Source organism: Anguilla rostrata, chromosome 8, assembly GCF_018555375.3.
Source record: "Anguilla rostrata isolate EN2019 chromosome 8, ASM1855537v3, whole genome shotgun sequence".
Lineage (NCBI taxonomy): Eukaryota > Metazoa > Chordata > Actinopteri > Anguilliformes > Anguillidae > Anguilla > Anguilla rostrata.
Window position 1 is genome coordinate 56,704,259 of NC_057940.1, and position 24,505 is coordinate 56,728,763.

Here is a 24,505-nt window from a genome sequence, read left to right on the forward strand (position 1 = left end):
ATCACCTGGACCCGTATCATCCTTAACCTGCATCACCTGGACCCGCATCATCCTTAACCTGCATCACCTGGACCCGCATCACCTGGACCTGTCAGATTAGCGCCAGGTACTTTCCTGTAAATGCTAACTCAGAATGGGGCTGGGGATTTTTCTCTTCTCTCATTGTCGGCAGTAAGAGGGTTTTATCCGTCTAGATTTTGGCGGTTACAGATTCGGCTGTAGGTTGAGATACACCGGAGTGGTGTGCACAGGCCCTGCAGCGAGAGCGACGTGGCTGCTTGGTTTCTGAAGCTTAATTCTTCTGATTCTTTCTTTAAACGCAACAGCATTCAACAGCAACATTCGATAAACACTTCAGAATCTACGCAGCATGTCTACGTCCATGGTGGGTGTTTTTGATATATTTCTTTAAATCAGTGTAAATCGACGAAACAATGACAACGAAGCGCACAGGAGTTCAAATCTCTTTATTGTTGTTAGGGTCGTTATGTACAGAGAGGTGAGCAAGCAGTACGCTACAACAGCAAATACTGTGTTCATCATCCACGTGATAGAAAATTGAGTTTCGAATGTTCTGAAACCCTTTGTGACGCGCGCGCCTGTCTCTTCTGGCCTGGCTCGTGGAACGCAGGTATGGAGATGTACCGGGCCGGAGGTGGACCCCGTTACTCAAGACAGTGGGAAGTCAAGACCGCGGCCAGAGCCGTGATACCTATACGATAAATAATTTGGCATGCACCTGCGCAGCCCCCCACCCCTACCCAATTTTTAACGGATAAGAGCAACTGGTAGGCAAACACGTTTACGCGAAAAGCCGAAGTCCTTCTCCGGTCCTGGTCGTCTTTGTGGCTGCAGAAGAGCGCTGAGCGACATTTTAAGCAGAGCCACGCGACGCACAATAAAAGGCATAACGGCCATTCTGCTGACTTGAAAAGCAAGATAATCATCGTTATTAATACCAGTGTGTGCTGAGAAACGAGAGGCGACGCGCGAAGCGTCCTTAGAATCGGGAGTTTGAGAACAGAACTCCGTGATTTTTTACTCTGCAATGTTCCTACCCATTGCGTCGGAATGGGTGTGCGGATTGCCGCTTTTCATGGTCCACACGTGCACAGCGCCCCGTGTTCACTATATATACATTTAAACTGGCATAGCCACCTAAAAGAATCTGTAGGCTATGCCTGATTTGCCATTATACCGAATAAATATCCTTCTGGCAGTAATGACCTTACAGGCATAAACTCGAAACGCATCATGTGGGTGGTTAAAAGAATGCTTGTAATTGTCATAATACTCCCCTTGTGTACGTCTACATTTTCACTACTTATTACTGAAACGGTTTTTCCAAAATATCAAAATCTTAGTGTCAGCACCCACAGCCCCAATGTCTTTTAGTTTATTCTCTCCCCAGGTAATTATTTTTCCTTTGTGGCACAACGGGTGCGTGGTAAACTATTGATTCATATATACATACGTTTGTACTAGAGCATGCCGCTTATTCCACGGGCGTTTTCGTGCTCACGGGGGAGAAAGTGAAATGGCTGCTAAGCAGCTCTTCACAAGGATTGTCTGAAAGTACGAGAATCTTGTTCTCTGTACACAAAAGTGAGAAATTGGGACAGAGACAGTGAAGCGTCAACCCCTTAGTGTCTTTAAAGGAGAGCCAACTCATCCGATTGGTTCATGCAAGTCGGTGACTGACAGACCACGGTAGCTGCTCCCACAATGGGATCAACATTACATTACACTTATCTGGCAGACGCTTTTATCCAAAACGACGTACAATAAGTGCATACGGAAGGTCAATCAATGAAACCGCGCGCTCCGAACCATTAGTCACGAGTTACTGTATCTGCCAATCAATGTGGGGGCGGAGTTCTACACGTGAATTTAATTAAGAGATCATGGAACGTAATAGGTGCAGACGACAATCCAACCAAAAACCTTTCTGTTGTCCATAAAGTATCTGGATTTTTCGTTTCTGCCCTTCATTTGAAAAAAATGTTATTCACAGCTTTTTATTCTGCAGTAAAAATAATTCCTGGGATCCTTTATTATGAAAGCTTCTAAGCGATAAGTATCTCACAGCTTGTATAATTTGTTGTAAGCCATTATGAACATTCATGGGTATCCATGTCAAACTTGTATGAAGCATAACCAATCAGAATGATACCCTTCAATTAAAGTGTTGCAGATTGCAAGCATAATTGATCTTTTTCCCTTAAAGGGTAAATCTCGTTTTAGAAAATCCCTGCCAGATATAAGTTAAGGATTTTAGCATCGGAAGAACAGCTGAATAAACGTAACTTTACACATGCAGTATTTCAGAAACATTAAGCCAAGCAAGACAGCGAATAACACTTTCAAATGAAAGGCATCCAGCCCGTCTGCAGATTGAAAATGTTTTTTATTTCATTGAGGTGGGGGCAATGCTACTCGAAACTCTAATACCACAAGCTGCTGTCAATCAGTGCACCGTTTGAAAGAGATAATATATTCTTACAATTAAGCATTAAGACAAAAAAATAAATAAAAGTAAACTTAAAAAAATGGATTCAATATGTACAATGGACTCCCTTCCCCCAATCATTTCAGAAACTGACTTAGACAGAACTGTTTTCTTTCTCTCAATCTTTTCTTCCTCTCTTCCTCCATCAGTCTCTCTGTCTATATTTTGGTTCTTCCCTTTTCTTACTCTCTTTCCTCTCACTCCCCATTACAGTGACTGAACTGAACTTGAGTGGGTATAACTGTGTGTGTGTGTGTGTGTGTGTGTGTATGAGCGTGCATCTGTGTGTGAGTGTGAGTGGGTGTGTGCGCGTGTGTGTGAGTGCGTATGTTTCTGCAAATTATCACTCCCCATTACAGTGACTGAACTGAACTTGAGTGGGTATAACTGTGTGTGTGTGTGTATGAGCGTGCATCTGTGTGTGTGTGAGTGTGTGTGCACGCGCATGTGTGTAAATGTGTGTGCACGTGCGTCTGTGTGTATGTGTGTGTAAATGCATGCGTCTGTGTGTGTGTGCGCGTGTGTCAGTCTGTGTGCGTGTGTGCGCACGTGTGTCTGTGTGTGTGTGCATGTGCGTCTGTGTGTGTGTGCATGTGCGTCAGTGTGTGTGTCACTGTCTGTGTGTTTGTGTATGTGCGCATGCGTGTGTTTGTGTGTGTGCGCGTGTGTCTGTGTGTGTGCATGTGCGTCAGTGTGTGTGTGTGTGTGTGTGTCAGTGTGTAACTGTCTGTGTGTTTGTGTGTGTGCGCGTGCGTGTGTCTGTGTGTGCATGTGCGTGTGTGTCAGTGTGTAACTGTCTGTGTGTTTGTGTGTGTGCGCGTGTGTGTGTTTGTGTGTATATAATTGTCGTCAGAATCTCCCCGTCTCTACCGCCCGTTGTGTCGCCCGCTCCTAGTGGGCGTTTGGTCCTCCGGCGTTAGGGGGCGCTGTGGACCCGCCTCCCCGTCTCTGTCCGTGCCGTTCCCGGCCATGTCCCAGAATGCAGTGCGCGCTCCCGCAGCCGTCTTCGTCCTCGCCCTCACTCTCGGAGGAAGACTCCCCGAACTGGCGCGGCTTCTCGTACACGCAGCAGCCTGTTTGAGCGGGACACATCGGGCAGCCCTTTAGACCAGCCTCACTGAAAGTCCTCACAAAGCCCGTGTGTGACCCAGGCGTGGGCCCAGGACTGGCCCTAGGATTCTGTTGGCCCTAAACAAGTCTGTCGGTGGGGGGCGGGGGGGGTTTACTTTGATACAAAGGTCATAACATTACCTTGTTATGAACTGTTCTGTTCCATTTTCAATTTATACCGCTAGTTCCGTGATAGTTCCGGTGAATAATGTAATTACGAAAATAACGTTATTTACCTTAGATAAACATTGGATCGTGTGGCCCCCCCCTTCTTGGTCGTGTGGCCGCCCCTAGCGGTTGTGGCCCTAAACAACCGCATAGAGCGTTTATGCCACGGGCCGGCCCTGCGTGCGCCCTCCAGGGCTGGTGTGTATGCAGGTTTTTGTTTCCACCAATGACCCTGACTGAAAGCGCTCATCGGCTGTACACACCGGTTCAGTTGTAGATTACATCACAGTAAAACGTTTCATATGGGGAAACAAGAACAGTCTTTAGCTGTCATTCATGCGCTTGTCAAAAAATGCAGCTTAGATGTCAGGTGGTGTAAATGTTAGGGCTGATTGAGTAATTAAGGCCAGGAGTGGGAGTGAAAACCCGAAACGGATTCGGCCCTCGTTGCCCAGCTCTGCTTCAGACAGGGAGGCACAGGGAGGCCAGCGTAGGGCCTGGAAGAATGGGCCCACAGAGCTTTAATTTAATTAGCTGATGGGTCATGGGATCTGATATTAGTGCAGGGAGGGTGGGGGGGGGGGGGGGGGGCGGGAGGGTCCATCCTGACCACATGCGTCACACAACCGGCTATTACCTGAAAAAACTAAAACAGAACAACCCAGCCAACACAAAACCGTTCTCACAATGTTGCGGCCATGTAGTGGCAACGTTATAACCTTGACGAAACGTTCCAGCGACATTGCGAGAGCGTTTCGTGTTAGCGGGGAAATGAGCTCAGGCTCCCGAGTGGCTCAGCAGGTAAAAGGGCACACCCTGTAGGTGCAGGTTCGAGCCCGGTCCCCTGGTTAGGCCATCGGCCAACTGTGACCGGGAGCCTCCACCAAGGAGAGCAACCGGTCCTGCCTGACCGACCGCATTCAGTTCCCAAACTTTGCCAATGGGGCATGACCAAGTACAACACTGTGGCATCAGATACTCTGTACTGTAACATGGCACCGGAAACTCCCACCCAGAACCTACTGCAGTTAAAGGCAGACTATGCAGGGTTTTTACCTTGAAAAGATAATAAAAGAACCATGCTAAGGCATATCTATGAGGCACTGGCAATCGCGATCTTTACGCAGTTCCACTGAATCTGTGGACCTTTACCTGTATTTGTTATTCCACAATGTGTTCCGGTTGTTTCTGGGTGAAGCACTCTTTTCTTGTGTGGGAAGGGGTGGGTGTGGCTACACAGCCTGTGGTGTGGGATCAGATCTCAGCACACTGTTTGTTGATAGCGAGCTAGCGACAAGCCAACAGGGCTTGTCCAAGAACCACAGTTAACCTTGGAATTGATTTTACTCAGTGGTGTCAGCTGAGTTTTGCCAAGGGGATAAAAAGCGATGCAGCGTGGGCTTGTTTTCTGTTAGGCCTGTAAGCTTGGCCCAGCGTCAGCTCTAGCCATCCAGCTAGCTACGACAGGTGGGATAGCTCGGAGTGAGTGGGCGGGGTTAAAGACGGAGGAGGAGACTTCTTTTTGATTGTAAACACAGGCCACACAAATCCTGCATAGTATGCCTTTAAGAAGCAGAGAGGACGGAAGGGAACGTCTCACTAACCTGCAGAATCTGTGATTATAAAAGTTATTGTGCTGCAACCCAATTAAGGACAGCTGTAGTTATAAATTAACTAGCAATGACCAAAGGTTTAGTGACGACTTCACATGTGAGCGGACATATTGTTGGAGCAGCCAAGTCAAGGTAATGCGATGGAAGCGCAACTCCACACAACCCTGAACACGGGAGAAAGTGACCTTCGACACTCACACTTGGAGGATCTCCTGCCCAGGTGTTCATTGTCCACGGTGTCGCTGGACCACTCCACCTTCTTCTCAGTCTTCCGCTTCCTTAGCTTGATCGTCAAGCTGCGACCCTCCTGGAGAGAGATGAAGCCGTGAGATTCTCTCAGAACACTGATCGTCCAACTGCCACAATTTTTTAGACTGCGTGACACACACAAAAACGTGGGAGGACATATCCTTGCCAAGAGTTTAGCATACATTTTATAACGGCCTATCTATCCCTAACTTAATAAATGAACCCACAGCGACTTATGAAGATAAATCGCAGCCACTTTATCGGCTGAAAACCTGCAACGGAACAGACGGCGAGACAGAGAATTCCGTGCGTTCTCAGGAATATGTCACCGCACCGATGGATCACTGTCGGTGTAGATGTCGCAATACGCGCGAGCCACTGCAGTAACTGTCACGATCCACTTCAGCTGTTGGAAGTCTCAGTTTATTGCTATCACAACTGGAATGCTAGCTGCTATAGGTTTTTGTACAAGCACAGATAGAATTAATGAAATTATTCTCCCAAAAACGTATTGCCCTCGTTGGTTTCCAATTTAGTGCAAATTAAGATCACCAGAAACCAAACAGTCATCAGACCATCGTTATGGAAGCAGTGGTCAAGAACCCTGTTTGGACATGTGAAACTAAAGCGGGTTCCCTTTAAAATAAAAGAAAAAATAAAAAAAAAAAGCTTTCGCTGACTGACAAGATTAACACAAGAATTTTAAGCTTTTGCCTAGTTATAAAATGTGCACAGTGCATTTAAAATATGCCAACTAGCCCGTTGCTACATTTGATAGCCACCCAAGTTGACAGGTAATGTTAGATACTTGAAAACTTGCTAGAAAATATACATCGCTAGCTAGATGTTCCGGATATTCACGGTTTTACTATATTACATTTGACTTTATTGTCTTGAAAAGATGAAACTGATAATGACAATGTCACAACATGCTACTAGCTAGATGGCTAATATTTTTAACTAGCGAATGCTAAATATCTAACGACAATAGGCCCAGCCACTGTTAGCTCACTAGCAGGCTAGCTAAGCAGTTGTGGTTACAGGTGGGCCTCGGGGTTTTAACTAGCTTGTGTCGATTTGCTGTCATCGCCATAACTGCCAGTAGCTGTTTTTTTCTGGGGTGGGCTGGCATTACCTGTTGGGGCGGTGGCGGTGTGTCCACTTGGACTGTCTCCGTTATCGTCTCGCTCGAAGTCCCTGGAACCTCAGCCATAGCTTGTCCTCGTTAGCTAACCAGCGAGCTAGCCCTACAATCCCGCCCACTGCCGCTTCCACCACCGGTCGATATGCGCAGTGTTACACGTATCCGACCGCTTTTAATCCTGAATAGGTAGTGCTATTATTTTTTCCTGGATTAGGGAGAAGCTGCTAGAGCGGTTGGCAAGGGAAACCGTACTGTTTTGGTCGCAGCAATCGCGCCGCAGATGCGGGATGGAAGCATTACTGGACGTGACCCTTTCCTGTGACTCAATGTCCATCGCTGACTCAGTCCGATAAGGTCGCTTGAGTTGGTTCCCCGTTCAGCTGCTGGCTACAAAAGCTGCGTTATTCCAGAGAAGATTTAAATGGAATATCCCTCTTACTTTTGCATTGCATAAACGTTAAACATACGCAGTAATATTCGTATTATTAGTGGTAGCATTAATCATTTGAAACCAACACCAGAGGAAATTAATAAATTCCGGTGAAGCAAATGTGGACCAGATGGTGAATTAGCGAGAACGCTGTTTTACATTTATTCACAGAAACCAGTAGGATTTGCAATAGAGCGGCACGTTTATCTGTATTTGTTTATCAAACAGGAAGGATAAAGAAACTACATACATTTGGATCAAATCAATATGGGGGAAATGTTACTCGGCACATGCCCTAGCAAGTAGTTGGCATGCCTAACTACTTTCAATTAAATAACACACAAATAACATTAGAGTACTGCCTGTTAAGTATTAGCTATCACTTGTAACTTTCCAAATGGGCTATCTCTCTGGTCACATGAGAACTTGACCTAGTTCAACACGGGAATAGTAATTGCGGCCTTTGCGGGATGCCATCTAGCAAAATGCCAACGTAATGTGACATGGGTGCCTTTATGGTCATTTTTGGTTATATCCTGTTGGTATTGGACAAGAATCAAGAATAAATATTTTGGGAGATATCTGTAGATTGTGTATTTTTATATATCATGTATTGCTACTGAACCCTGTGTAAGGATAAACGTATAAATGGTAAATGGACTGCATTTATATAGCGCAAAATCCAAAGCGCTTTACAATTGATGCCATATTAATGTATATTTCTTAGATACAAACTACCAGTTGTCTGTAATTTGTCATTGTCTTATGGACATATAATTACAAGGGGTGTATTTCCAGTGACACTGTTTGGAGCAAAGACATTAATTAATCTTAATATTTTTCAACATATAGCAATACATTTTCGTTGCGAACGGTTTCACGAACTGACATGCGCATGCGTGAATGTGGTCCAGTTCCGTTTTTCTCCCCGAAAAGAAACCCTGACACAAAATGTAACGTTCCGCTTCAATTAAATCTGAACTTTATTCAGTGTGAGTGTCCACATCGCACGACATTCTGACACGTGTACGGAGGCGACCCAGATTTCACTTTAAATGCAAGTTAGATTCGAGAGCGAAACCTCTTTTTGAAATGGCCCTTCTTTTCTCCAGTCGCCGGTAGAAGTAAACAACATGCATCGGTCAGAGTTGAAAGGTTGAAACCAAAATGTCTGCGTCCTAGAGCCTGCCAGCCTCTCTGCAGGTAACGTAGGAAAAATATGTCGGTTTCGAAAAATAGAGTTAACTGTCAATCCGGTGTCGCAGAAAATAGTTAGATATGGCAAGCGACTTGAATGACTATGTATTTTATGTATGGAAAAACACTAGCAAGCATTGCTTCAAAAACATAGTTCGTCCTAATGTGAGTAACACAGCCAAATGAATCACAGTTAGTCGAGCTAGCCAATTACAAGCACATGTCACTCCATCAAAAAACCTTTTGTATCCTAAAGTAGCAGTGGGAATCTCGCGCGAATGCCCCAGTAAGTTATCAAAAGTATAAGCATTATTATAACATGATTATAGTAGCATTTTTATTTTTTTAATCACACCAGTCAAATCGTACCAGGAAGTGTGCCGACATAAACGTTTCTGTTTCTGTCATTCAGGTGTGATGTGGAGACACGCAGCTCACCTGTCCGCGAGGGCCCGAGGGGGAAGGATTGGACGAGCGCGGCGGCGAGTTTGGGAGTACAAGCACTGTGCTGTCAACTTATGGGCTTTTCCTCCCTACTCTTCCTCACCGTTGTCTTCTTCACATTCTCCCTCACCTCGGAGCCAACAGAGAGACCAGCGCCAGAGAGAGAAGGAGAAGTCCATTTTGAGCAGCGAGCACACTGTAAGTGAACCATTAGCAGATTGTGGCATCGTATCTGTCTGCTGAATGGTCCAGACACGTTAATAATAGTCAGGCGTCCATAGCCCCACTCAGGGTTCTTAATGTCTCACCCCCTCCCCTAGCTGTACACCGACATTTACCATATGTTTATTTCGTCAGATTACAGGTGCATGGGGCGGGGGGGGGGGGGGCGTTAAAATGTCTGTGACCACTGCTGTTGTTTTTTTCAGAGTACAGAAGATGAAGGGATACGGTGGAGGGAAAAAGAGAGGATAGTTTACTCCGCCCCAACCTTGCCTGGGGAGAAGAAAGGTAGAAGAAAAAGTCGCAGTATTCGTTTACATTTCTTCCTCTTGTTTTTTTTCTGCCAGTGACTCACTGGGGGTCCCCCGTCTCTCCCTTGCTCGCTCTCTTTCTCTCTCACTCTCCCTCCCCCTCTTTTTCTCACATCCCTATTTCAGACACCTCCGTCCCTTTGCCCTCCTCCTACAGCCCCCAGTTTGTGGAGTCCAGCTGGTACCAGTGGTGGGAAAAGGAGGGACTGTTCACACCTGAGTACCAGGTGAGTCGGGCAGAGGGAGCGTCATTCTGTGTGTTTCTTTAGTGCCTTTCGTTTCTATATCTGTAATGTCTGTTTTGTCTGCTCTTTTTTATGACAGCTTCTACATAAAGATTGTTAGTTTCTTCACCTTTATTTTTATCATTCCCTATAATGACCCGATAAATTTGCGTTGAATTTGAATGATCTCATTTCCTCTCACCTCCACCATTTGGCTTATATTTTCTCTCACTCACGTCAGTGTTTCACGCTTTGTAAGTCTCTCTTTCACTTCAGGTGTGGTGCCAATGCTCTGTGAATGTCTCCCCATACAGAGCAGACTACCTCATGCAGTGAATCGGTCCTTCACACTGTGTATCCCTCCGCCTAACGTGACCGGAACTCTGCACCTGGGCCACGCCCTCACGGTTGCAATACAAGATGCCTTAGTCCGCTGGTAATCTTATTTCTACACTTTCTTTGATAAAAAAGAATACTAAAATGAAATATTCAATTAGTATTTATGATGAATATTCTATTAAATAATTAACTATTCATGAAGAATATTCCTTGAAATAATTACAGTTCTTTTAAAACAATTTTATGGTCAGATATTTTGTAAGTGGTTAGTATGGCAATATGGCTGCAGCTAACTGGTTCATTGAGTGGAGATGTGGTCAGTATGGCTGCATCTGATTGGTTGCATTGAGTGGGGATGTACCAGTATGGCTGCAGCTGATTGGTTGCATTAAATGGGGACATGCCAGTATGGCTGTAGCTGATTGGTTGCATTAAATGGGGACGTGCCAGTATGGTTGCAGCTGATTGGCTAATGTTGACCATTTCAGGCGGAGGATGCAGGGGCACAGAGTGCTGTGGGTGCCAGGGTGCGATCATGCCGGCATCGCTACGCAGGTAACGCAGTCTGACCTGATCACCTGAGGAGCCACCGTGCGCTTATTCACCTTTTACCTGAAAAACGCCACACCAAAGAGCTGGGCAACTCCTGTGGGATTGGGCCTAATGAATGGCCGCTTCTTCTCAGTCCTAGCGTTGCTTTTGCCTCTTCTGTAAGGTGTTCATATTAGTCACCTGTGCCACGTTGCAAAGCTGCCCACACCTATGACGTTTTGACTGTGTTCATGAAAAGCAGTTGAAGTATTTGCATTTTTTAGAATGAATGATGATGATGTTTTTGTTTCCAAATAGCCCCTCTTTCTTCACCTCTTCCAACTTTTTCTCTTTCCCTTGCTCCGTCGGTCAGGCAGTGGTGGAGAGGAAGCTCCTGAAGGATCATGGGAGATGTAGGCAGGACTACAGCAGGGAAGAATTTCTGCAGGAGGTGTGGAACTGGAAGAACGAGTGAGTAAGAAATGCACTCACCTTAAAAGGCTGTGTGTGATGTGTGCATATGTCCTGCTATCAAAGGTGTACATTAATTGGAGTCAATATTGTTTTGATGCACAATATATTGTTTTTGCGTGTGTGTATTTGTGTGTGCATGTAGGCCTGTGGTTGTTCACCTCTGTGTGTGTGTGTTTCTCAGGAAAGGAGATGAGATTTATCACCAGCTGAAGATGCTGGGAGCCTCACTGGACTGGAGCAGGGCCTGCTTCACCATGGACCCGGTGTGTGTGTGTGTGTGTGTTTATGTATCTTAGTTTGGGTACTCCAGCCGTGCTTTGTGTCTCCCTCTGACTGTTTTTTTCTTGGCCCGCCATCTGGCCCCCCTCCGTTTCAGCCGGCTGTTTCGAGCGTGGGCTGTGTTCGGGCTGTTTGTGAGGCGGGTTTGAGTGCCGCGAGCTTCGCTCGAGTTATCGCGCGAGCGCTGTACTGAGCTGCGCCTGGAGCGCCATCTCGCACGAGGTACGACGCAGCGCTCGTCTGAGCACGCGTCCGCCTTCTCCCCACGCTCGCCCGCCAGCGCTCGTTAGCCTTCTCCCCGCGCTCGCTTGGCGGAAATGCTGCTCTGAGCGGCATCGCGGCTGCGTACAGCTCGCTGCTGTGCTGCTGTACCTGTGGGGTAAGGTTGCTGAAGCGTTGCCCTGACGTTGCTGTGCAGGTGGACACAGTGGAGCTCTCCGGACGAACTCTCCGGTCTGTTCCGGGGTACCAGAACAAAGTGGAATTTGGGACTATGGTCACCTTCGCCTACCCCATAGAGGGACAGGGTGAGCGCATCGCCCCCCCCCCCCCCCCCACCTTCTCTCTCTCTCCCGCTCTCTCTTTATTCTCAATCTTTACACATTAAACATCTCTCTCTCTCTCTTTCTCTCTCCATCTGTCTCTCTCCCTCCCTCTCTCTCTCACTCTCTCCTGCAGAAGGGGAGGTGTCAGTCTCTACCACACGGCCTGAGACCATGTTGGGGGACGTGGCCATTGCTGTGCACCCCGATGACCCCAGATACCAGGTCAGCATCGTGCCCCGCCCCCTGCTTCACCTCCTCCTCTTCCTCCTCCTCGTCCTCCTTTCTCCTCACGACAAAATGATCTTCTCATGACACAAATCTTGAAAAATCTCACACAAACCGCCGCACGCAAGCACTAAATCTCACACAGTAGATAGGATGCTCAATGCTTTATTTTTTCCACTCCCTCTCACGTTCTCCTTTTAGTCTCTCCATCATAAGCAGTGCAGACACCCCTTCACAGACAGACTGCTGCCCATCCTGCCCGACCCCCTGGTCAACATGGAGCTCGGGACAGGTATCTGTCTCTCAACATCACGGTCATATTCACCAAAACCTTTGCTTAATATGCATTTCTACTTTTTAAAAAATATTTATTTTTTTGAGCTGCTCTAGAAATGTATATTATACATTAAAGTTTGTATAATAAACATACATATATGACTTATATATAAGCATACTCTGTTTCCCTCTCGCTCTCCCTCCTCTTTCTCCCCCCATCCCTCCATCCCGCTCTCTCCCTCCTCTCTTTCTCCCCCCATCCCTCCGTCCCGCTCTCTCCCTCCTCTCTTTCTCCCCCATCCCTCGTCCCGCTCTCCCTCCTCTCTTTCTCCCCCATCCCCGTCCCGCTCTCTCCCTCCTCTCTTCCCCCCCCATCCTCCGTCCCGCTCTCTCCTCCTCTCTTCTCCCTCCCATCCTCCTCCTCTCTCCCCTCTCTCTCCTCTCTCCCTCTCTCCCCCCCCCCATCTCCTTTCTCCTCCCCTCTCTCTCAGGAGCTGTGAAGGTGACCCCGGCGCATGACCACACTGACTTCCTGCTGTCCCAGAGACACTCCCTCCCCCGCATCACTGTGATTGGTGGAGACGGGAAAATGACTGCCCTCTGTGGCCAGTGGCTGGAGGTACACAGCTGTCAATCAAACACTCTAGAGAAAGGGAGGGACCGTTTAGAAGTGCTCACTAGCGGAGTCTTAATCACTGAGGGGGAATATGTCATCTGAACAGTGGAAATGTCTTCATTTATTTTTTTGGTCTCTTTCAAAACTAATTGCCATAGTAACAGTAAGAGGTCAGGTGGCTGATATGTTGTGCTTGCTCCTGTGACATAGCACTGTTGTTCTCTGTGTATATGTTACACATGAAAGTTTATATATAAATATAAATATATATGACGTATATAAGCATACGCCCCCCCCCCCCCTTTCTCTTTGGTCTGAGAGCCGTGTGTGAGAGTGTTTATTTCCGTTACCCTCTTTTTGCTTTTTGGCCCTTTCTTTTCCTTCTCTTCGTGGCTTTTTGTTGTGCGCTGGGTTTGCTGTTAGCTGATTGGACGGGGTGAGGTTCGTTGGCGGGCTTCGGTGGGTGAGGCACCTAAGCCTGTTTCCCTTAGAAACAGCGTAAGATGGCTCCCTGATGTTTATGTAACCGTTGTGGCTGAACAAGCAGGTGGGGAGGACATTGATTTAGCATCCAGAGTGTAGTAGAACGCTTTGTAAACCAGTTGGTAGAGAGGATTGTGGGATAATGAGTTCTTTGTGCCAATAACACCACATTACAGGAAATTAGCCAATTCCATTAAATGAATCTCGCTGGGCTGTAGGCCAAAGAAACTGCAACATGTCATGTCTTTCAGAACGTTTTCATGTTTTTGATTACGCAAGATGGAACTTTAGATGCATCTCTCCCCCTCTCCACTCCCTCTCTCTCTCTCTCCCTCTCTCCACTCCCTCCTTCTCTCTCTCTCTCTCTCTCTCTCCACTCCCTTCCTCCCTCTCTCTCTCTCCACTCCCTACCTCTCTCTCTCTCTCTCTCTCTCTCTCTCCACTCCCTCCCTCTCTTTCTCTCTCTCTCCACTCCCTCCCTTTCTCTCTCTCTCTCAGGGTGTGAAGCGGTTTGATGCCAGGGAACGAGTGATGAGCGCTCTGATGGAGAAGGAGATGTTCAGAGGAAAGACGGATCACCCCATGTCACTGCCAGTCTGCAGGTACAGAGGAACATGACCTTTGACCCTTTGCCACTGTCAAATTAAATTAGTTCAGCTTTACAGTGGGAAAGGGCTATAATGAGCCAGCCTGGTTCAGCTCTACAGTGGGAAAGGGCTATAATGAGCCAGCCTGGTTCAGCTCTACAGTGGGAAAGGGCTATAATGAGCCAGCCTGGTTCAGCTCTACAGTGGGAAAGGGCTATAATGAGCCAGCCTGGTTCCAGCTCTACAGTGGGAAAGGGCTATAAGGAGCCAGCCTGGTTCAGCTCTACAGTGGGAAAGGGCTATAAGGAGCCAGCCTGGTTCAGCTCTACAGTGGGAAAGGGCTATAATGAGCCAGCCTGGTTCCAGCTCTACAGTGGGAAAGGGCTATAATGAGCCAGCCTGGTTCAGCTCTACAGTGGGAAAGGGCTATAATGAGCCAGCCTGGTTCAGCTCTACAGTGGGAAAGGGCTATAATGAGCCAGCCTGGTTCAGCTCTACAGTGGGAAAGGGCTATAAGGAGCCAGCCTGGTTCAGCTCTACAGTGGGAAAGGGCTATAATGAGCCAGCCTGGTTCAGCTCTACAGTGGGAAGGGCTATAATGAGCCAGCCTGGTTCCAGCTCTACAGTGGGAAGGGGTATAATGAGCCGGCCTGGTTCAGCTCTTCAGTGGGAAAGGGTATAATGAGCCAGCCTGGTTCAGCTCTACAGTGGGAAAGGGCTATAATGAGCCAGCCTGGTTCAGCTCTACAGTGGGAAAGGGCTATAATGAGCCAGCCTGGTTCAGCTCTACAGTGGGAAAGGGGTATAATGAGCCAGCCTGGTTCCAGCTCTACAGTGGGAAAGGGCTATAATGAGCCAGCCTGGTTCCAGCTCTACAGTGGGAAAGGGGTATAATGAGCCAGCCTGGTTCAGCTCTACAGTGGGAAAGGGGTATAATGAGCCAGCCTGGTTCAGCTCTACAGTGGGAAAGGGCTATAATGAGCCAGCCTGGTTCCAGCTCTACAGTGGGAAAGGGCTATAAGGAGCCAGCCTGGTTCAGCTCTACAGTGGGAAAGGGGTATAGTACTTTGTTGAAGCTTGATTTAGTTTTCCCCGTCTCTTTTCCTCTTGTTCTCTCTCTCTCTCAGTCGTTCTGGAGATGTGATTGAGCCCCTGCTGAAGAGGCAGTGGTTTGTGCGCTGTGAAGAAATGGCTAAACGAGCTATGCAGGTGTGTGTGTGTCTGTGTCTGTGTGAGTGTCTGTGTGTGTCTGTCTGTGTGAGTGTGTGTGCGTGTGTGTGTGTGTGTCTGTGTGTGTATGTGAGTGAGTGAGTGTGTTAGTGTGTGCATGTGTGCAGTAGTGTGTGTCTGTGACTGTACTCTCTCTCTCTCAGGCAGTGGATGATGGGGAGCTGGTAGTAGTGTGAGTGTGTGTGTCTGTGACTGTACTCTCTCTCTCTCAGGCAGTGGATGATGGGGAGCTGGCAGTAGTGTGAGTGTGTGTGTGTGTGACTGTACTCTCTCTCTCTCAGGCAGTGGATGATGGGGAGCTGGCAGTAGTGTGCGTGTGTGTGTGTGACTACTCTCTCTCTCTCTCAGGCAGTGGATGATGGGGAGCTGGCAGTAGTGTGAGTGTGAGTGTGTGTGTGTGTGTGTGTGTGTGTGTGTGACTGTACTCTCTCTCTCTCAGGCAGTGGATGATGGGGAGCTGGCAGTAGTGTGTGTGTGTGTGTGTGTGACTGTACTCTCTCTCTCTCAGGCAGTGGATGATGGGGAGCTGGCAGTAGTGTGAGTGTGTGTGTGTGTGTGACTGTACTCTCTCTCTCTCAGGCAGTGGATGATGGGGAGCTGGCAGTAGTGTGAGTGTGTGTGTGTGTGTGTGTGTGTGTGTGACTGTACTCTCTCTCTCTCAGGCAGTGGATGATGGGGAGCTGGAGATCATGCCTCACTTCTACAAGAAGACCTGGAGGAACTGGCTGTGCAACATCAGGTGCGCTGGGAACCGCTGATCCCAGATCAGCCAGAGAGAGCCTGCAGGCCCCGCCCACCTGTGGAACTCTGGCCTGAGATCTGTGATGTCATCGGGGAAGGGAGGGGCAGTTTAGAATGCATTTCTTTCTTTCCTCATGTCTCCACACACATCTCTCTCAATCTTATCTCTCCTCTCTCCCCCCTCTACCTCATCCTCATCCCTCTCTCTCTCTCTGCTCACACCATCTCTTTTTAAATTCGAAAAGAACCAGTGCTTGGTCTGTCTCTCCTTTGCAGCGATTGGTGCATTTCCAGACAGCTGTGGTGGGGTCATCAGATTCCGGCCTATCAGGTGTCTCTCCCGGAGGAGGCTGAGGCAGGAGAGGTGGGGCTCGTCACCGCTGGTGCACTGTAATGCCATTTGGACCGTTTCCGGCCTGGTTGATTCTTTAATTCTGTGTGTGTGTGTGTGTGTATTTGTGTGCACGCGTGTATGTGCATGTGTGTGTGTGTGTGTGTGTGTGTGTGTGTGTGTGTGTACGTGTGTGTGTGGTGGGTGTGTGTGTGTGTGTGTGTGTGTACGTGTGTGCGTGTGTGTGTGTGTGTGTGGTGCGTGCGTGCGTGTGTGTGTGTGTGTGTGTACGTGTGTGTGTACGTGTGTGTGTGTGGTGCATGTGTGTGTGTTCCAGGAGCGCTGGGTGTGGGGGAGGGACGAGGCGGAGGCCAGGCAGAGGGCAGCTGTGAGATTTCGGGTGGATCCAGATGCAGTTATTCTGACTCGGGGTAATAAATACACTCACACTGATAAAGCTCTGTGTGCAGCTGGGTTTACACTGCCAGTTAACACCAGGGATTCTCTCTCCCCCTGTCCCTCCTTCCCTCCCCCCCTCCCTCCCTGTCTCTTTCTCTCCCTCCCCCTCCCTCTCCCTCTCTCTCTCTCTCTCTCTCTCTCTCTCTCAGATCCTGACGTGTTGGATACCTGGTTCTCCTCAGCTCTCTTCCCATTCGCCATGCTCGGCTGGCCACAGCAGGTATTCCTCCTGACCACAGGGAGCGCCACTGCACTGAAGCCAGCGTATTAGCAGGGCAGGCAGAACTCACTGGTTTATTTTCCACTCTGGGATATTCTCGGTTGCACACTCCAGTGCAGGAGGGCCACATAACCTGGGCGGCGTTGCCCTTGGAAGCGCGGTGTGTGTGGAGCCTGTCAGTGACTTCAGTCAAGCACTTTAATCCTGAAACACGCCCAAATCCAGCAGATTCTCGCAGCTTGTGGGATGGGTACCTCCTGACTTTGTTGGTTTTAAAACAACAATTCCACTTCCTGTCTACAGACCTCTGACCTGCAGCAGTTCTATCCTAACACCCTCCTGGAGACAGGAAGTGACCTCATTTTCTTCTGGGTGGCCAGGATGGTGATGCTGGGTACGGAACTGACCGGTCAGCTGCCCTTCAAGCAGGTAAAGGCGTGGCTGAGCCCAATGTTCCGAGTGCTGGCTGGACCAGTGCTTCCCAACTTCCTCAAGCTTCCAAACTTTACTTTTTTAAAATAAAATTATCTCTCCCCCTCTCTCTCTCCCTCCCTCTCTCCCTCTATCCCCTCTCCCCCTCCCTCCCAGGTGCTCCTGCACTCTCTGGTCAGAGACAAACATGGGCGGAAGATGAGCAAATCCCTGGGGAACGTCATCGACCCGCTGGACGTCATTTCAGGCGTCTCCCTGCAGGTGGCAGCACCTCCCCTCCTTTTGCCTTCAGTTCGGGTTCACAGTATTTCAGAGGACTGCGGTTACTGAAGTCATTTTTAAATCACATTTTATAAAAGGATTTATTTAAACCTTCTTCATTTTAATCTATGGACATAAGCATGTGAACAAATATTAATATATTCAAATATATCAGGCTTTAGTTTTAATTTGAGATGAAAGATGTGTCTCAGTTCCACGTTGACTGTGATGGATTCAGCCACTAGAGGGTGCTGTTTTCCCCCAGTATTATTCTGTATTTTTTTCTAATCTGGTGTCAGTGGCGTGAACTTGTGAGATCTGTATCTTCCTGGTGAGTGTTTTTTTTATACCTATCTTTTTTTCTTACTTTGTCTCTCACTCTCTCTCTCCCTCTCTCACACACACACACACACAGAGGCTTCTGGAGAAGGTGAAGGAGGGGAACTTGGACCCCAGAGAAACCAGCGTTGCCATGGAAGCCCAGGTTGGACTCCAGTCATTTCTATAGCTCCGCCCCCCCATATGGAATCCCACTGAGCATGCTCACTGAGCCTCTCTCTCTTTCTCTCTCCCTCCCTCACTCTCTCTCTCTCTCTATCTCTCTCTCAGAGGAGAGACTTCCCCAAAGGAATCCCTGAGTGTGGAACTGATGCCCTGCGATTCGCTCTCTGCTCTTACAAGCTCCAGGGTGAGTGTGTGTGTGCGTGTGTGTATTTGTGTGTACTGTGAGTGTACTGTGAGTGTGTGTGTGCATGTGTGCGTGTGTGTGTATTGTGAGTGTGTGTGTGCGTGTGTGTATTTGTGTGTATTGTGAGTGTATTGCGTATTTCTTCTACCCGCCTCTCTGACTGTGTCCGTGTGTCCAGCAGGGGAGGACGTCAGTCTGTCCGTGTCGCAGGTGCTGAGCTGCAGGCACTTCTGTAATAAGATGTGGCAGACTCTGCGCTTCACCCAGGCGGCCCTGGGTTCGAGCGACCGCCCCCTCAGCCCCCTGGCCGAGGTACGGACCCCCAGCTCCAGCACAGGAGCACAGACCTGCGAACACAACTACATCTCAGCACTGGGGATTTGGCCAACTGTCCGTCAAGATTTTTAATCAGTTAAAAAAGGTTCCTCAAAGGTTCCTCGAGCAACCTGCACCAAGTAGTCATATTTAAGTTATCCCAAGAGCCGAGGGAAAGGCACGCTTGCTCTGATTGGCTGAGGTGTGGAAGCAGGGCTGAGCACTATGATGCCTTTATCAAAAATTTCATAATCTTACGGTCTTAATAATGAGACCAAGCATGAATATGTTTGGATGTAATCCAGCTCATCTTTTGACTACCCGTAAAAATCGGTTAACTTTACTTCTGCTTCTAATCAAAGAGGTGATATTTGTAGACAAATAATCCAGCCAGTTGCAATCTCCAGTATCAGGAATAGTTTCCGTGCGACAAAACCAAATTACACCACGTTGGTTTCAGCTTGAAACTGGAACCACTCCAAAAACTGTAGCCTTCAGTTAGCAGGCATCGACCGTTATCTATATGAACGTTTTCAGGATATTCCTCAAGATTTTCAATCAGTGATTTTAATTCAGTGTCAGGGATTGCGTTCAGGTTTAAAGGGAAGATCTCTTGAGCATTCTTTAGCCATGCTGGGTCTCAAAGGCCATAGCTTTGGGTGTCCTGTGTGTTCAAGTAATAAAGTAATAAAACTTTAAACTCCAGACACCCAGGTTTGCACACACAAGACCTTCAGGTGACCCTAACTGCCCGAGGGTGTTCCTTTGATGTTTGAGGAGGGGGGGGGGTGGGGACAGAGAGAAAACAGACACATTCTTCTGATCACACATTATCTGTTTCTCAGAGGTGATGATCTGAAGGCAAGACAGCGTTCTGTAGAGGACGGTCCAGGTGATAAAAGCGATGCTTTTAATGGGGTTTGCTCCTGGCTGGAACATCTCTGTTCTCCTCGCTCAGCTTCATTTCAGCTTTAAGTATGCGCACGTGCGCACGGCACGGTTCTGTGCGCCGATATTCGGCTGAACCCAGGTTCAGCTCGGTCTGCTTAGCGGCATGGCGACACACTGTTGCATTGTGGGCCGACGGAGCGCGCTGCGGTCACGGTACGAAGACGTTGGAGCGGTACAGGACGAGCGTGTCGCTCTGTTGAACCGAGCCCCGCCCGGGTCCAGTTTGTTCTGGAAAGATCCGAGGGAACCCCAGACTGCATTACATTACACTTATTTAGCAGACGCTTTTATCCAAAGCGACGTACAAAAAGTGCAGATCGTAGTCATTGGAGAACTACAAAACACAGGTTGAATAAGGTACAATAATAATTTTGTACAGATATTTCTTGCCAAGAACACAGTTCAGTTCACGCAGTAAACATTATTCTGACCTAACTCATGCCAAGCCAAACTAGGGAGAAGAACAAGCTACAATATTAGGACACACAAATTAAAAAAGTGCTGGAATGGGGGTACATGTAATGTGAGTGTCTGTGCACCTGGGAGAGTTATTTCTCTTGCGTTGGTAGCCTCTCTCTCTCTTCTCTCCCCCCCTCCTCTCTCTCCCTTTCTCTCCCCCCCCCCCCCCCCCGGGTCTGTGTGCCTTGGCTCCTGGCCCCTTTCTGCATTAGGCCCCCTGTCCAAATTTTAAAACCTCAACACCCCCGCCCCCTTCACTGCATCTAATCGTGCCTCCAGTTTCTCTCTCTCTCTCCCTCCTTGTTTCTGTCTCTCTCTCACACACTCTCTCTCTCTCCCTCCTGGTTTCTGTCTCTCTCACACACTCTCTCACTCTCCCTCCTTGTTTCTGTCTCTCTCTCACACACTCTCTCTCTTTCTAAGACATTTATTGGCAATCAGAATAAATAAGTGTTGCCAGAGTATTAAAGTGTTGCAACAAGCTAAACTCGAAAATATGCCCCCTCTCTCTCTCCCCCCTCCCCTCTCTCCCCTCTCCCCACTCCTTCTCTCCCCCTTCCTTCTTTCCTCTCCCCCCTCCCCTATCTCCCCTCCCTCTCTCCTCTCCCCTCTCTCTCCCCCCTCCTCCCTCTCTCCCTTTATCCCCTCTCTCCCCCCTCCTCTCCCTCTCCCCTCCCCTCCCCTCTCCCCCCTCCCTCCCCCCCCCCCCCCCCCCCGCCCCCCCACGCGCAGACGGCCCCTCTCAGCAGTGTGGAGCGCTGGCTGTGCTCTCGGCTCAGGGACACAGTGCTGCAGTGTGAGGGGGGGTTCCAGCGCTACGACCTGCAGGCCGTCACCTCCGCCCTGCACTCCTTCTGGCTGCACTGCCTCTGCGACGTCTACCTGGTGAGGGCGGGGCTTAATGGTGGGGCGGGGCTGAAAGGTGGGGTGGGGCTGTGGGCGGGGCTAAAGGCTGGGGTTGGGGCGTGGGCAGGGTGGTAGCAGCATGGGGCAGGTTGTGGGTGGGGGGGGGCGTGGCTATAGGTGGGGAGGGTTGTGGGTGGGGAGGGGGGGCGGGTCTATAGATGGGCAGGGTTGTGGGTGGGGAGGGGGGGGCTATAGGTGGGCAGGGTTGTGGGTGGGGAGGGGCGGGGCTATAGATGGGCAGGGTTGTGGGTGGGAGGGGGGCGGGGCTATAAGTGGGCAGGGTTGTGGGTGGGAGGGGGGCTAGCTGTAGGTGGGCAGGGTTGTGAGGTGGAAGGGGCGGGCTATAGATGGCAGGGTCTCTGGGTGGATGGTGCGGGGCTCATAAGTAGCAGGTTGTGATGAGGGGGGCTAGGTGGCAGAGTTTTGAGCGCTTGTACCTTCTTACTCCGCTGCTGTCCTCCCTGTGTCTGTCCAGGCCCTCCCGTCGTCTAATTTTCTCTCTCTCTCTCCCTCCCTCCCTCCCTCTCTCTCCCCCCTCCCCTCCCTCTCCCCCTCTCCTCCCCCTCTCCTCCCTCCCTCCCTCTCCCCCTCTCCCTCCCCTCCCCTCCCCCTCTCTCTGGTTCAGGAATGCATTAAGCCGGTGTTGGGGCAGCAGGACGGGGCCCTAGACAGCTGGGGCGAGGCGGAGAGAGAGAGCATTCGGGCTGTGCTCTTCCACTGCGTGTCTATCTCGCTCGCCCTCTTCTCCCCCTTCATGCCTTACCTCACTGAGGAGCTGTGGCAGCGGCTGCAGGCTCACCGCCCGGACGTCCCGGCTGCGTCGGCTGCATCGGCTGCTCCAGCTGCTTCGGCTGCCAGCCTGTGCGTTCAGCCCTACCCACAGTCCAGCCAGCTGGTGAGAAAGAGGAGAAACCCTCTCCCTACCTTTTATTCCCCGTTTTCTCCCGTGGTTTTCAGCTGTGACCCTGCTGTGGATTTGGGCTAGCGCAGGCTCTCCTCTGAGGCCATACGTTAGCCTCTTATCACACCCCAAATCAATCCCTTCATTTCCACACAAGTTTCTATTTTCTGGTTGTGAAATACAATTCCCATGATCCTCTCTCTTCTTTTTGCCGAAGGACCACTGGCACTTCCCCCAGGAGGAGGCCGACTTCCCCTTGATACAGGAAGTTGTCAGGGTCACGAGGTCACTGCGGGCCCAGTGTCGCCTGACAAAAGCCAGACCGGACTGTAAGTTGGCCGCAGATCCGAGCGCTTTCTGACTTCACTGGCGTGTAACCTTACAGTGTAACCTTAACTTCCTGTGCTGCGTGCTGCGTGCTGATTGGCTGTGGCCCTGCTGTTTCCGTGGTAACCCCTCGCTCCTCTCCCCGCTCTAGTGTGGGTGGTGTGCTCGCCCAGTCAGGCCCAGACCCTCCTGCGCTTCAGCTCCACCGTTCGCACCCTGGGCCGGGTCTCCACCCTTCACCTCCACTGCGCCCCCGAGCCAGGCCACGCCCCCGCGGCTGACTCCTCCCCCGTGGCTGACTCCGCCCCCCCGCCGCCTGTCGGATGCATGGTGGGCGTGGTCGACCACACCTGTCAGCTACACCTGGATGTACAGGTAACAAACGGACCGGGCGGTGTTAATGTACTGCAGTGTCCTGTCGATCACTAAACGTTTGTTTCATTACGATCTCTGAGGACCTGTTAACACTCGATTACCAAAGCGGTTGACTGGGTTATGTCCGTACACATCGGCATATTCAGGAGGCCGAGAATGTTGACATGTGCGAACGAGTAACAGGACTCGCTCCTTTGTTTACAGTACTGTCAGTCAGTTTGTAACAGCGATGTTTGCTCTGAATATAAATCTCACATTTCAAAATATTGCGAGGGTGTAAATGTGCTCTCCCACGTCAGCAAACATGGACCCGTGCGGTCATAAATGTTTTGCCAAGAGAAGCTGAAGAAGACGTGCATTTCCACGTGAACCAGCAGCAAATACAAGAACGTTAAACAGCTTCTGCTACCAGTACTCAACGGCGGCTCTTTTACCAGAACTCATCAGCACGCTCTGCGTTGGAAGCTCTTCTTCTGGTTTCAGGGTGAAAGGAAGTCGGGTGGTTTTGTGCAGTTTAACTCTGCCCATCTGCTACCAGTTGTCAGCCTCCGTTCGCGTCCATACTCCCAACCGAGCTCATCTGCACAGGAACAAGAGCCAAATTCAGTAGTCGCTTCCTGTTTAGAACATAAGTCTACACTACTACACTAGTTGGCGCTCTCATCCATAAGCGCACTAAGTGTGAACTGAACCGTGTCAAGCTCTAAAATGAGGAGCGACAGCCGTATTACCTGCGGTGTAAACGGGGCCCAAGTGCAGTGTGTTGTGTTTTAATCTCTCTCTGTCTGTCCCTCTCTCTTTCTCTCTCTCTTCCTCTCCCTCTCGCTCTCCCTCTCAGGGCAGTGTGGATGTGGATGCGCAGAGTGCCCAGCTGTCTGAGCGCAGAGAGAAGGTTCTGGCCCAGCTGGAGCAGTGCGTCTCTCGAACCCGAGGCCCTCACTACGCAGAGAAGGTGCCGGAGCGTGTCAGACAGGAGACGGAGAGAAAGGTGGGTCACGTCTGGTCAGGTGTTAGGGCTGCACACGTGTGTGATCTGCTCTCTGTGTTAACCAAACGCCCTCTTTGTGTGTGTGTGTGTGTGTGTGTGCGTGTGTGTGTGCGTGCACGTGTGTGTGTGTGTGTGTGTGTGTGTGTGTGTGTGTGTGTCTGTGTGTGTGTGTGTGTCTGTGTGTTCATTTTAGATCTCTGCCTTAGAACAAGAGCTGACTAACATCCAGGACCAACTGCTGGCATTACAGAGCTTAAGAAAACAGGACAGCTGAGAGTGAGCGAGCGTGGAGAAGAAGATCCTGTACTGTATAATCCGGCTCATTATGGGATCAGGACAAGCTCAAAAACAAACTGTCACCTAATTCAGAACTGCACTGGACTGCACCGAGTCGCACCCACTAGCGAACAGACTCGCAGAGACACTGTGGAGCACAGTGCTCTCCCACTGCAGATCAGTCAGTTCTAACTGGTAGTGTGAGATGCTTTGGCGGAAATATAGTAATGTACAGGTTTCAGCTGCTTGCCGTGGTTGTTTTGTTTTGATCAAAGGGAATATAGAGTTAATGTATAATAAATGATTCACATGTGTTTTAGGCATTGTTGTTAATGTCACAGGCACTGTTTTTAATGATGTTTAGTTCTTAACAGATATATTTACAAAGCTGTATGCTCACAGGCATTTCATGTGCACTATAGTAATCTTGGACTCCTACGGTATTTTAAAAACATGGACATTAACAATCTCACCTGAGCCACACTTCCTGATAAAATGGGTCCTTAAATTACGATTTCCATTTCCAAACTCATGTTTTGGTTTGAGATGGGGATTTCCCCTAAACTGGTGCCCTATTTTAATGGAAAATCCTAACCGTCTTACCTGAATTACAGGATGTCCCTATGTTTCATATTAATTAAACCAAATAGGCCTACATTCAAATTTAAT

General features: G+C 49.3%; 2 protein-coding genes across 2 annotated transcripts; one reads left to right on the forward strand and one right to left on the reverse strand.

Moving 5' to 3' along the window:
- The first annotated feature begins 105 nt into the window (after window positions 1–105).
- On the forward strand, window positions 106–24,319 carry vars2 (valyl-tRNA synthetase 2, mitochondrial). Its single transcript, XM_064345650.1, has 30 exons — window positions 106–164; window positions 327–385; window positions 8,833–9,062; window positions 9,293–9,374; window positions 9,524–9,624; window positions 9,936–10,057; window positions 10,449–10,515; window positions 10,865–10,962; window positions 11,147–11,240; window positions 11,525–11,771; window positions 11,923–12,011; window positions 12,216–12,306; window positions 12,782–12,909; window positions 13,888–13,991; window positions 15,104–15,185; window positions 15,869–15,945; window positions 16,224–16,311; window positions 16,616–16,709; window positions 16,887–16,957; window positions 17,261–17,386; window positions 17,546–17,650; window positions 18,066–18,134; window positions 18,260–18,338; window positions 18,520–18,650; window positions 20,796–20,948; window positions 21,595–21,864; window positions 22,088–22,199; window positions 22,349–22,572; window positions 23,411–23,560; window positions 23,754–24,319. Exons 1-30 carry the CDS (start codon window positions 121–123, stop codon window positions 23,832–23,834), a joined length of 3,468 nt encoding a protein of 1,155 aa, XP_064201720.1. The 5' UTR covers window positions 106–120; the 3' UTR covers window positions 23,835–24,319.
- ppp1r11 (protein phosphatase 1, regulatory (inhibitor) subunit 11) lies at window positions 453–7,130 on the reverse strand. The gene is made up of 3 exons (XM_064349214.1): window positions 6,785–7,130; window positions 5,599–5,707; window positions 453–3,582 (listed from the first exon to the last, which is right to left on the reverse strand). Exons 1-3 carry the CDS (start codon window positions 6,860–6,862, stop codon window positions 3,401–3,403), a joined length of 369 nt encoding a protein of 122 aa, XP_064205284.1. The 5' UTR covers window positions 6,863–7,130; the 3' UTR covers window positions 453–3,400.
- Window positions 24,320–24,505: the final 186 nt, after the last annotated feature.